This window comes from Notothenia rossii, assembly GCF_949606895.1.
Source record: "Notothenia rossii genome assembly, chromosome: 3".
Taxonomy (NCBI): Eukaryota; Metazoa; Chordata; class Actinopteri; order Perciformes; family Nototheniidae; genus Notothenia; species Notothenia rossii.
The window spans coordinates 69688412-69702362 of record NC_136901.1 but is presented as its reverse complement, the minus strand read 5'-3'; the positions used below and the strand labels follow the sequence as shown (position 1 = coordinate 69702362).

Here is a 13951-nt window from a genome sequence, read left to right as displayed (position 1 = left end):
ACATCTAAAAACAAGTCATATTTTAACTAAATTAGTAACATTGTTTGATGTGTGGAAATCACCAAACCTCTACTTCCTATATTAGCATATACATAGAGATAGAGGCGAGTTAGGGAAGAACAGGTTTATGTGAAGGTTGTCATTGTGCATTTAATAGTTGGACCTGTTCCATTACAAAGCGAGGCTCCGGCCAGATATAGAACAGAGCCTGTGCTGCTGCATGTTGGCAGTATTCCTGTAGCATGTTGAGGGTAGTCTGCATGCAGGCAGGAGTCTCTGCTCTGCTCCCGTCTCATAATCAATGACCTTTCTTTTTAAGGTGATGGATGAGGGAGAAATGCAGTGTCAGCACACTTGTAGTCCATACTGTCTCCTCTCTCTCTCTTGCTGTCTTTGTGTCCTCTGCTCTGTTTCTCACACATGCTGAGCTGTTGAAGGTCAACAACTTACACTGCTGTCAGCTTCTGCAGTGTACATGTGTGCTTTTGATGGGAGCACACATGTACGTGCATGTGCAGCTTGTATGTGCTTCATCAGCGCTTTTTTTAACCGCTGCATGTCCAGCTAACTGTCACCATTGGAGTTTTCATTTTACTTTGTTACTGTGCATTGTCCATGTGGTTGACGTGGGGTCTTGTTGCTGTTGTCTCTGTCTGTGGTGGGTGTTTGTGTGTGTCCTCCCTCCAGGCCAGAGTGAAGAATCAGTTCCTAGATTATAAGGACCTAGCTGCCCTGCCAAAGGTCAGAGCCATATACGAGGTCCAACCGCCAGACCTCATATCCTCCTCTTACCAGCCCTACCACAGATACACCTCTGAGGACAGGCTAGAACCTTACGGCTATGGGGAGGTACTGCTGCTTCACACTCCAGGCCAAACATAGCACTGGTCTCATTGTTGGTCGGTTTGAAGGAGAATGATGTTTGAGAAGGAGAAGTGGTTGTCTTTATTACAACTCAGTCATATTTTTTTGTAGGAGTCATTATTTTCTTTTTCCTAAATCCCTCAAAAATATTATTTGGATTTAGTGTAAAAATGTGACATGTAATAATGTTTTAAGAGCAAACACTTAGTTAGTTTAACAAGTTAAATATTTTTGGTCAAGAGACACCCTTTTTTGAGATCCTGACACAAATATTTTTAAACCAATTTAAATGTAAAATCCTGGAAGTTTTTCATTTGAAATCTGATTTAGAAAAAATTGATAACACTGAAGTACTTGTTGTTATTTTGTAGCATTTGTTTGAAGTCATAGATTGGTGGATTTTAGAACATACAGTACACGTACATAATTCAAATACATTCTTGGTCAATTCTTTTACCAATTCTGAATAAAATAGATAAACATTATTGGAATTACACTTATTCTCTTTCTTGTAATTATTTTTGCTTTTCTCATCACTTTATCATTGGACAGAACAAGAATAAATGTATTTCCTAAATTGCCAAACTATTTCCTCAACTGATGTTTGAATCATTACTTTATCCCATAAAAAACAACCCCATCAACTATCCATCTAGAATAAAACAAAGCATACTGAATTTCAATCATCTTTTGATCCTGTAAATACACAATATGCCACAATGTTTCTGTTGTCTGACTGTGTTAGACTATAAATGCTAACTCTTCTCTCTCCACTTATTCTCCAGTCACTTGGGACACTCTCCCCCTATTCTCAGGTAAGCATTCTTCCTGTCAGAGCACTTAAAACAAGTTTAAACAAGTGAACCGTTGTAATTTTGGCCTGTCACTTAGCTATTTGTATCCCAGTTGCCCCCTGCCCTTTTTTCACTCCTAGGTCGTCTCTTTTTTTTCTTGTCAGGACTACGACAGCCTGGATATAAAGCAGAGACGTTGCTCCAGTCCAGGTTATATTGACTCGCCAACATATAGTCGTCAAGGCATGTCACCCACCATGCCTCGCTCTCCGCAGCACTATGCCTACCCTGGTGAGTCAGATGGTGTTCACTCCTAGTTGGCTGTTTAATGACAAGAATGTATTACATGAAGTTATTCATGCTGTACCTAATGTAAAATGCACTTGAAGCACAATAACGTTCCTGAACTGAGTATTTTTTTTAAAGTTTTGGGAATGATTCTGCTGAAATTAAATAGTTTAAAAGAATATATTTATACTTTTTGGGAATATGCCTCCTTTCTGTTTTCCCAATCTTGATGTGAGAAGATCAGAACCACATTCATTTTTGTCCATTCAGTATGCAGTTACAGCCAGCAGTCAGTCTGTTAGCTTAGCATAAAGAGTGGAAAACAGGGAAAACAGCTTGCCGGGTTTTGTCCGAAAGTTAAAATATATATTGACCTAACAGCGCCTCCATAGTCTTATCTTTATTGGGAGTTTGCCAGGTAAATAGTGGAGACTTCAAGGAGTTACTAGAAAGAAAAAAAAAAAGCTAAAAAAACGACATACAACATATTTTTTGTGAGCCTTAAAGGGGCAGGTGCTAACTGCTAGACTTAGTCAAGCTAGCTGTTTCCCCCTTTTTCTAAACTTTAAGCCATGCTAAGCTAACTGACTTTTGGTTGTATATTAGTATTTAGTGTACAGGCAAATATCAATCTTGTAGCCTACTCAAAATATTGGCAAAATGTAAAACAATTCCTTTAAAAGAGATAACATTGCTTGACATTTCCATACATTATATGTTAACAAATAAGCTACAAAGTAGTTTGGCTACCTCATATGCTGCAGTTGCTCTTTGGCTGTCATTTCATTTAACTCTTAAACATGTGCATTGACACTGTAACTAGGCTACTGTCATTGGAAGGCAAGTAAATAACCTTTGTAATTGCACATGTGGAATAGTTAACCAGTGTCATTTTCAAATTTATTATATGAATATCTATGCTGTTTGATTTTCATCTGCATGACTGAGACTTATGTTGAGGCCTTCCTTCATGCTCATGTTTCCTTTGCTGTGATTGGCTGTGGCTGGCTACAGGCTCTGAGAGTGGCAGGAGTTCACCTTATTACGGCCAAGAGGAGCGGTCAAGCACACCCACCACTAACCAGCCCCCTAAACATTTTCATGTACCAGGTAGGACTCGCCATCTCCTCATTTCCCTTCTCACAATATCATAGATTTTATTTACTCTGTGGGGATATTCCATAAGCCATTATTTACAAATGCATGTCATTTACTTTGACCTCCATGTGAAAATTTGGTATTTTTATACCGCAAACTATTTCTCTATCAGTTTCTCCCCCTCATACTTTGTCTTACCTTTCCTACACCAATTCCTCGTACTTCCAGTCCACTCTGTCCTTTCCGATTATCCCGCAAGAAACTCCCTTACTCTCCTCCACGTTTCACCTCTCCATCTCCTTTTTCTCTCCTCAGCCACAGGGGACCCCTACATCTACAGGAAGCCTCCCATCTATACGAGAACGGGTACAGTGTAGTTAGCCGCGCCTTAGCCTGCCTGTGCTCCTGTCAGTTTAGTCATGCTGTGTTTGAGTACTGGATGTAGATGTTTTTACTGACCTATTGATGTTTTCAAACACCCCCTTGTGATTAAGCATTTATTAGTATTGATACTGCAGTTGTCCCAGAAATCAAATCCATCAATATCAAAACCAGATCAATTGAAAATATTGTCACTGTGTTTAAAATGCGCAAAGTATATAGTGTTTCGACTTATACAACTAATTTCAAAATCGAAGATAACGTCAATTAGGCTTATTGCATTACTAAGTGGTCGAAATGCATAAGGGCAATGTTCAGTGTGCATGCCACAAGCACATGCCTGCCTCTCTGTGCAGCTCCCACAGCACGACAGGTTCTTGTTGGCAAATGGAGCTGGAATACACCCTGAATGTGAAGTGAAGGTTGCTCAGGCGTGACAAGTGTTGAGTATATGGGACTCTGAGGACACACAACTCACCAGAATAGAAAATAACAATGGAAAAAGGCACAGTGGAAAACTGTAAATTATAAATTGAATTTGCTGTGGAGACTCTAGCCTAATAAACCAGTGGTCAGTGTGTGATTTATCGTGACTGTAATTGTTTGACTCTGATTCACATTTGTGGGTAGAAATCAGTGGGAGTATGTGAGAGGAAAGACTTTATGAAAACAATTTATGAAAGAATTTATGTTGTCAAATAACACAGCAGGTCTGTTCACAGAAGATGCAATTTTTTGACTTTCTTACAAGTCATTAAACTGAAATGCTGTAAGCCATCTGGTGTCTGGGCTTAAATGTAAGCAAACATAAGAAAGAGATCCATTTAGCCCTTCCACATCACACTGCAAGGCTTTTCAGCTGAGAGTCATAAGACTTAAGACTTCTCAGTAGAAGATAGATTGTCTTTGTTGTTGTACTGCATGTTCCTCTGTGCTGTGGTTTGGTATTTGTGGGCTAGTTATTTAACTGCTTCTCTTATCTAATTAGTACATCATTGGCCGGGATATACTCATAACACATTTTTGAAAAACTAAAGATAAATGGCAAATTAAACAACCGTTAAGCTTGCCTTGTTAGAATAACGACATTCTGCATACACTTCAGTCCCATTGATTCTTCTTGTACTTTATGTCTTCCAAAACCTATTGATTATTATTTTTTCTTTGTCCAGAACTTAACAGGATTGATGTAAATCAGACAAAGGCACATGCGTGGATGTGCACAAGGATCGAATAAGCTTCCATAAAGAACAGCCTGTTTGTTCTCTTTGGCTGATCTGCCCCTTTTTTTATAAGGAATAAACTCGACACAGAACTGTATAAAATCAAATTTGCACTAAGGCACGCACTTATCCCTCAGTTGAACACAATGGGACATTTACCAAATAAAAACAAACTCCATTCACATTTTCAAGTTCACATAATGCTCAATGAAGACCAATCGAATTCATGTGGAAATAAGGATTACAAGTACGCCGTTTTTGTTGTATTTCAATTTGCTGTTAAATGTATACAAATTTACAAATTTAAAATTAATTGTGGTTTGTTAAATTACCCTTTTGTACAGCATTAAGGTACATCAAGCTGCAAGTGTGAAACACAAATTCGGTGGGGGGTTTGTCTTTTTTTGGGCCATACCAAATGGGACCTAAACCATTTCTGTGCACATCCCTGAACACATGTGAAGTTGTGTTGCTGTGTGGCATGCAAGGCCTGTTCTGTACTTCTCAGTAAACAAATTAGCTACCTGTATAAATATCAGATTCCTGTTTTTTGGCCTTGTCCTTGTTCTCTGTAAAAACTCCTATTGTCTCTCCAATGGCTCTCCATTAATGTTTCCCTTTTCACCTCTTTTTTATTGCATCCATTCACTTTTATTCACTTCCCTCCACCTTCTCACCCGATGACCTTGCCTGTAAGTATTTCCCTCCTTGCTGTTTCACTCACTGTCGGTAGATAGATATTGTACATCTGTCTGTCTTTGTGTTTGTGGGTGTGTATCTCTCTTGCATTGTTTGTCATCCAATGTCATGTAAACCCAGTCTCACGGCATTTCGTGTTATAGTCACAAAATTAATTTAATCTATTGATTCGTGTTCACCAACACGATTTTCGCATTTCTTTCGTGTCACACAGAACGATTTTAAAAGCAATGTATTTCTATTGGTAGTATGTTTCGTGCCTGCACCACATCTTTTTGTCCGGTCGGGTCTTGGAATACCAGAAGCTGTGTGGTTCATAAAAACATTTTCTTACTCAATATCTTACCCTGCCTAAGCCTAACCATCTCTTTTATTTTAAATTGTATGATTTCAGAGTTTTTTTGCCGTCCGCGAGGAAAAGAAATGAGGCTCAGAGCCTCAGAATACTGAAATCTGTATTTTTTGTCTTATTTTTTTCCTTCTAATTTGTTATTATTTACATTGCTTTTAAAATCGTTCTGTGTGACACGAAAAAAATTGCGAAATCGTGTTGGTGGACACGAATCAATAGCTTAATCTCGTGACTATAACACGAAATGCCGTGAGACTGGGTTGGTACATCATGACTTGCTTTTAAAACCTGCCACAATGTGTAACTGTGTGTGTGTGTGTCGGCTCGCCCTGTCGGAAACGTAAAGGGTGTGTGCCAAAGATGAGAATGTCAGCCATTGGTATCGTGCATCATGTGTATAGGAATTCAATGGATCGGGGCTGGCATGGCTAATGGCTAACAGAACGAAGAGCGATCTATTAGACATTACACTGCATGCCACATCCATTGACTCCCATTGACTGTGCTTTAGTGCAGAGTGGCATCAAAATCATCGCCTCACACCACACATCAAATGACTGTTTGCCGCAGTCTCAGCAGTAACTGAACTCACTTTAATGTTGGTTATTTTCATTCTGTTGGCTAAAATATTGATCTCCTCTGACAGGGAATTGTGGATATGATCACTGTGGCAATGTAGAGTAAATGTACTGGCTATTCATTAACACATGTTCCCTCTTTGAAGATAGCTTGACATTTTGGTAAATGGCTTATGCAAGTTCTTGTTGAGAGCTAGATAAGAAGACTGTCAAATCTGAAGGTGGTGCCAAGACACAGTTAGCTTAGCATAAATGCTGGAAGCATGGGGAAACAGCTAGCCTGGATTTGTAAAAAGTAACAACATATTCTGAACAGCACCAACACAAGGTCGCTTATTACCACATTATAAGTTGTTGTTTAATTAATTGAAAAGAAAAAAAAAACTTGCATATTGACTTCCAGGAGTTTTGTTGTCATCGTGAGGTTTCTTGGTAGCTAGCAGAGAAACCCAACCCAGTCTCATGGCATTTCGTGTTCACCAACACGATTTTTGATCTATTGATTCGTGTTCACCAACATGATTTTCCTCTTTTTTTCATGTTGCACAGCACGATTTTAAAAGCAATGTATGTCAATGTATAATGAGACTATCAATAGAAATACATTGCTTTTAAAATCATGCTGTACAACACCAAAAAAAGGGGAAAATCGTGTTGGTGAACACGAATCAATAGATTAAAAACAGCATTTCGTGTTGGTGAACACGAAATCCCATGAGACTGGGTTGAGAAACCAGATAGTCACTGTTCCCGGCCAATAAATAGTTTGGCACATTTTCCCTTGTAAAAACATAACTTGTCGTCTGTTCTCATCACAATTCAGGTAGGTTCATTGAAGGTGCTTTAGACATTTATTTGTAAGCATTGCAAGAGGCTAGCTTTTTCAATCGTCATGCTAAGCTGAGCTAACAGTCTACTGACGCAAGCTTTGTATTTAAGGGACAAATAAGAAAGAGGTATCACTCGCAATCAATTTAAAATAATTTCTAGTAACCTTGGGTTTGTCCATTTTTCTTCTTTCCTAACTTAAACCTTTGCAGACAATCATGTGGACGCAGCCATGAAAAGCAGGACAAGCGAGGACATTCTCCGATCCTCCAGACTGTCCACCTACTCTCCTGAGCCATACACCCAGTCAGAGGCTGACTACTACCCGTACACCAGCTCCCCCAGGGGTAGGAAACAGTGTAATTTCAAGAGTTGAAAATGGCAAGCCGCCTAGTAAGCTGAATATTTTCATTTTACGCTGCACCAAACACAGACACTCAGTTCCTCTAACTGTGTTGTCATGTTTATTTACTCAGCCACTACTTTCCACTTTGAACTCTTTATTCATACAAGGGAATCTCTTTTATCTGTTTTCTCTCTCAGCCTATCGTGTGCCAAAAAGACGCTTCTCGACAGGAGGAGATGAAGAGAGTTGGAGTAACAGTCTTCAAAGAGTAAGGCCTTCGTTATTTTCTCTCTGTCTTCAACATCTAGATGAAGAAAGTCACCTCCAGAAACACACATTAATAATGCACTTCTTATGGTGTGGTGCCTCCTTTTCTTCATTAGCATCTTCCATAATCTTGCATTCACTGTACAGTACATTAAATCAACCTCTTTATTCTTTTATCCCCTTCTGTCTCAATTCCTCGCTGTGTCTCAGATCGGGAGTGGCATCGGGAGGATGATCCTAAAGGAGGAGATGAAAGCAAGATCTGGTTCCTATGACAACGACCCCTGGGGCAGTGCGAGGAATTCTCGTTGTGGGAGCAAGGAAACACTCAACACTACAGGCTACGGCACCTCGACATACAACAACACTGTCAACGGATGTAAGGATCCACCCTGCCCCCTATGCATCTTTCTCTTTGTCCCGTCTTCTTCCTTTTCTCTGCTAGTACATGTCTCTGCCCTTCCATTTGTTATCATATGTGCTGCCATAAGGGCTTTCTTTTACGAGCCTCAATATCAGCTGTCACTTCGTCAGTCAGGTTGTGGATGCAGGTCAGAGAGGGTCATGGCTGCTGCAAGCAGGGTGCTTTATTAAGATATAAAGACAGCTGAACAGCTGCTGCCAAACCTGTGGTAGGCCAGCAGCCGCGGCAGATGTGGCCTGTCATTGTTCTAATGATATATGATCACAATGATTCAGAACATTTCAAGCTACTGAGAGAAAACGTCCAATCAAGATGTGATAAACCTGAATAGAGCGAGTTGTTTCTTTTCGAGGGAACCAAGTTTGAACTGGGACTATTATTGAAGCCCCAATATTAAGACATCAGCCCATCACTATCCAATAGTTCCCTTCCTTTTTCTATTTGCATGTATCTCCTCTTCTCCCTCCTGAAATCGCTCTCTAAATTCTACTCTGTTAACCAACTCTCCATCTCCATCCATCTTTCTGAGTATCTATCGCACTCTCCCGCTTTCACAGCTGGTGTCCCATATCCTGGTTTATTAATGAGCAGTAAGATCTCTCATTAATGCTGCTTCTCTGATGGGAGGGAACACAACTGAACGGGACTCTGTTGGCTCCGGTTGAAAGGCAACAAAGGCTTGTATCCGTACAAGCTGTGTTATGCAATTACATGATGGAGCGTGCATCGGGTCTTTAGCCCGTATTTTGTTTTCATATTATTTTATTTCCCCCCTTGTTCCCCGTGCCATGCCTGGTCTCTTTCTGCCTTAGTGCAGCTTTGATGTTTCATGTTCCTCCCAGGGCTTGATCGGTAACCAACTTTCTGGATCGCTGTTTATTTGTTACGCCTCTAATAACATATATATACAGTATATACTAAGACAGATGGCAGTCAAATTTTAAAGCAATTTTAGAGCAGGGCAGATTAAAAATGCAGTTCTTTTTGGCAGTAAGTGAAATGTTATAAAATGATATGATCTCTTCATTTTACAGCTCCCAGATCTCAGTACAGCGCTGATAGTGGTAAGTTCATCATTTGTATTTCATAAATATTGTATGATTGAAGCGTAAAATAGAACAGTTCAGGGTTATAGTTCATTTAAATGGTAGCTGTTTTATATTCATTTGTATGATGTGTGTCATTCACTGATCTTACATCAACAAACCTCAAGCTTTATGCCCAAACATCTGGAACTTTAGATGTTTTTGTTAATCGTGAGCGCCATCTTCTGGCACTGACCTGGCACTGATCATAATATTCCAAAGTGCCAAACCACATGGAAATAATTGGAAATGTCAGAAACTGTTGGCTTGAAAAAGCTCATAGTGTACTTTTGCTTACTTTCTTTAGATTTAGTTTGTAAGTCCTCCTCGCTACCAGGATACGGACGCAACGGGATCCAGAGGGTGAGACCACAGTGACACAACTATGTGATTAGCTGTATCAGTTATGAAGGCTAAGAAGCTTATTTTTTTATCTGGATCTGACAATTGCTTTTAACCTAGAGGAACTGACAGTTTTATAATTGTTAGTTGTTTTTCCCCCTAAATGAATAACATATGTTAAGGTATCTCAGGCAGAAAATATATGCAAGTATCTGTAAATACCAATTCGCTAACGTTCTTTTCCCCCGCAGCCCCAGAGTGCAGATTGCTATCAGTACCAGCATGAAAGTGGCAGCGAAGTCAATTGGGGAGGCAAAGGTAATTTAATATGAATGTAAAACACTTACTCCTTATTAGTATGAAGCAATTAATTCAATGTTGTTTTTTTCTCTTGTACTGACTTAATTTTCTTTCTTTCCTCCAAGCAGAATACACGGTAAGGTTTTACATTAATAACTTGAATAATTCATTACATGTGTTAGCCTTAATGTTGAATAATCCCAGTGTTATTGTAGCTAAGTGTCAAAGCTTGTTAAAGTATGCTTCTCCTCCCTTCAGATTTTCCCCTATGAGGCACTCATTGTCACCACCAGAGGTCGCATCAGGCTTCCCAAAGATGCAGACCGTGCCAGACTGGAGGTAAGTTATGAATGGGCAATTACACTAACTGTGCTGGGAAAGAAATTGTCCATGGTTTCATTTAAAACTAGCACCGTAGCTAAGTCTTTGACAAATACAAAGGCTGTGTCTGCAATAACCACCATCCCATGAACCCTGTCAAGCTACTGACCAAACTCTGGGAAATGTGCTTGGTATTTATAAATATGTATTTTTATTGATGTGTTCATATACCTGTTCATATCTGTCAATTTGATCTCCTTTCATTATTGCCTGGTTATGTAATAATAGTAAACATTTCATTTAAAAACGTAAAGGAAAAAAAATCTGCATTTTATCCGTATTAACCCTTAGATGCATAAGTGGGTATTTTTTGACCCGGTGAGCTGGTTTTCTTGAAGTATCTTTGTAATTACCTTTTTTTTTGTTCATTTCATATTACAGCTGTTCTTCTAAAAACATGTTTTGGATATCATGCGATTCAAATTTTTAATTTACATTTTAAGAAATTGTAGTTTTTGTATTACTACCCCAAGCTTCCATAAGTGGGTCTTTTTGGACCCGGTGTGCTGGTTTTCTTGAAGTATCTTTGTAATTACATTTTTTTATCATTTCATATTCCAGCTATTCCTCAAACATGTTTTGGATATCATGCCATTCAAATTTTTAATTTACATTTTAAAAAATTGTAGTTTTTGTATTAATACCCCAAGCTTCCATAGGTTGGTCAAAAATGACCCACATGCATTTCCTATGGAATCCTCTGGGAAAATGTTTTTTTTTTTCAAAAAAAAAAAAAAAATGTCTAAAATTATAAATAGTGAAAAGTTAAATATTAAATATTTCTAGTGTGAACCAAAATATAATACTAAATATTATACAAGTGATTTTTCTTAACCAAAATGACAAAAATGGCATAAAAACATATTATTCTAATATGGGTCCTTTTTGACCCACTTATGGAAGAGTGTAGGGTCCAGTAACTCATGCATCTAAGGGTTAAGAATAAAACACTGTCTCTGTGTGTTGGGATGGTAAACATAATGAATGTTTAACACAAATGTCTAACATCGTGTAATACATTTAAAAATTAAGACTTTGTGTGAACACAGTTCAACAAAGCGAAAATATATATTATCTTTTAAGTAAGGTTACCGATGAAAAACAATGAAGAACTCTGTGTTAGAGGAATGTATTACAGGCCATAAGACTGTTAAACACCTGAACTTTGAAACAACATCCATAACATTAATCTGGCTGCTACTTAGAAATGATTTATCTAATATATCATAATCCAATAACTTTATATAGAATCTTATTGAACTATTTCACTTTTTACTATTTTTCTTTTTGTATTTACTTGCACTATTTTTTTCTGTGTATCTGTTTTATTGTGTTGCACCGTTTGAGGAGCCTGGGACCTAAGATTTCCATCGTCATAACTACACTGTAGTTATGTTCGTATGACCAATAAAAGCCTTGAACCTTGATGTAAAATGTATTTAGGTACTGTCAAACAAGAAAAAACTAATATCATATGCTAACTGTGTGTCATCTCTTTTTTATTTTTGTTTCAGCGTCACCTGTCCCCAGAGGAGTTCCTCCAAGTGTTCGGCATGACTGTGGAGGATTTTGACCGGCTGGCTCTGTGGAAGAAGAACGATCTCAAGAAACAGGCCCGACTGTTTTAACAACATATGGACGTATGTTAAATACTGCCATAACTAGAGCGAGAGACTTTAGGCGGGAAGAAAGAGATATTTAGTCTTCTGCTCAATGTCACTGCCATGGCTAAGAACCTGTTCTAGATCTCGAACCAAATCCTGGTCACACCTCCATGGACTTCTGATGTACCGAGGGAAGGCCACAGAGACATTATGCACAGATGGACTGCTAAACTGTTACATGTCGCTGTGTGCTGGAGTGGTGTAAGCAATAGAGACTTTTAGTGATGTGCTTTTCTTAAGCCTGAAGGATGGGGGAAGGCATGGCTGTGCCCCTATAAGGCCACAAGTGGGGATATCTGTGATCAGAGCCGCAGTACTTTAAACCTAAAGAGGAGAATTTTGGCTTTGCCTTATTTGTTATGCTCTCTTAGTTATGAGTGTGCAGCACCAGCAATCTGAATGAGTAGAATGTAGATATCATTTATGACACTTTATCAGTGTGAATGATTAGATGAGGAGAATGAGTGAGCGAGCATACAGCAGCATCACTTTGCTTTGGTTAAGAAGGATGCATTTTGTTTACAAGTTTCCTTGTTTTGGCTCTATCACCTGAAATACTGTGTCTCTCTGGTTTACACTAATTGATATAGAATGAATCGAGTAACAATCTGAGGTGTATTCAACTTTTTTTAAATTGTAGGTGTGATCTGCATTAATTTGTGTGCAAATAAAAACCAAAGTGAGAATGCGACTATAGATATTAGGTGATCACTTCCATGTAATGTCCTGGGTAAATAGTTAAAGGTCACTAGTAGATACAGTTCACTGTTCAGCTGTATGGTAACCTTAAAGAATGTGCAATCCAGTAGATTCAATAGATACAGAAAACCACAGTTCAGTCCTCCTGCTCCATCTTCCCCAGCTCATTGCAATAGAATGATGACTAAATGTTTTAGGATGAGGATTGTAGTCATCCATACATTTACATTCACTATTATTTATATTCTTTTAGAATGATAATCCAATAATTTTGTAGTTACAGAGAATATATTGAATCACAATAAAACACTGTAAGGTTTTTAACACACTGAAAAAGATCCAGGGTTGTTGAAGACTTTACTTCCTTTGAATACTGTTATTTTTGATTTTGTCACAAAAAATTAAACTTGAAACAAATCCAGTCTCCTTCTGTTTGTTTTTTTCCATTGTTTGGGGGGAGATATGCATCTTCCATTTCTTGTCAACTGAATGTGTTTCTCAATGGAAAATATGACTTTTTACCGACCTGCTTTGGTAAGTTTGCCTGACAGATGGATCATCCAATCACCTGCCAGGTATTTTTACAAACGTGTCTGATCTTTTCTAGTTGCCACTGATGTGTTCTAAGTTGCATGTTTGTCACAAACCATCTGGCACAAAGACTGTTTGGACCACCATCAAATTTGGTTTGAACGAGAAATTGTGATTTTCATGAAGCTGTTGATGTAAAATCAATGTGGGTATGTGGGTGTGTGTGTATGTGTTTGTGTGTTTGAGGTATACATGTGTTGCCTCGAAGCTCTGATCATGTAGGGAAATGTAGTGATGAAATCAGGTCTACACACCTGTAGCTTTAAAATGATGTGTGTGTGTGTGTGTGTGTGTGTGTGTGTGTGTGTGTGTGTGTGTGTGTTTGTTTTAATCAGCATGGATAGCACAAATACCATGACTTTAAATTACCCATAATTCAATTAAAGTAGTGCTCATAATTTTTTCTTGCAAAGAACATAAGAGGGAACCTAATTTGTGTGGCAATGAGATAATCACCCCTTTTTATCACATCAAAACTTCTGAGATTAGCTCAACTTGACCCGACGACAGAAAGCTAAATAAACGACAACTTGACTCATATCAATTTTAAATGATTTTATTGACTTAAAGATGAGCGTATTGCTTCCTGTAAGAAACAAATATATGTTCCACTGAGTACCAACGTTTTTAAATATGAATAAGATGCATGAAGAAATATGATTCAAATTAGGCTATAAATTATATATGAACATAACCTTAGAATAAAGATGTAAAATATACCGAGATGAATAGATTATAATTATTTAT

General features: G+C 38.2%; 1 protein-coding gene across 6 annotated transcripts in view; it reads left to right on the top strand.

Moving 5' to 3' along the window:
- Positions 1-13034, top strand: part of ablim3 (actin binding LIM protein family, member 3) — a 50326-nt gene extending 37292 nt beyond the window's left edge. Inside the window, exons 10-22 of one of the 6 annotated variants that reach the window (XM_079668613.1) lie at positions 688-849; positions 1650-1679; positions 1823-1949; positions 2961-3056; positions 3360-3410; positions 7336-7452; positions 7649-7719; positions 7929-8097; positions 9177-9206; positions 9535-9590; positions 9821-9887; positions 10108-10208; positions 11765-13034. In XM_079668613.1, the coding sequence (XP_079524739.1) occupies positions 688-849; positions 1650-1679; positions 1823-1949; positions 2961-3056; positions 3360-3410; positions 7336-7452; positions 7649-7719; positions 7929-8097; positions 9177-9206; positions 9535-9590; positions 9821-9887; positions 10108-10208; positions 11765-11878 (1191 nt within the window). In that variant the 3' untranslated portion in view covers positions 11879-13034. Of the gene's footprint in view, positions 1-687; positions 850-1649; positions 1680-1822; positions 1950-2960; positions 3057-3359; positions 3411-7317; positions 7453-7648; positions 7720-7928; positions 9207-9534; positions 9591-9820; positions 10006-10107; positions 10209-11764 lie in introns of those variants that run through there. The other 5 variants (XR_013805982.1, XR_013805984.1, XR_013805985.1 and 2 more) reach the window with 5 other exon arrangements.
- Positions 13035-13951: the final 917 nt, after the last annotated feature.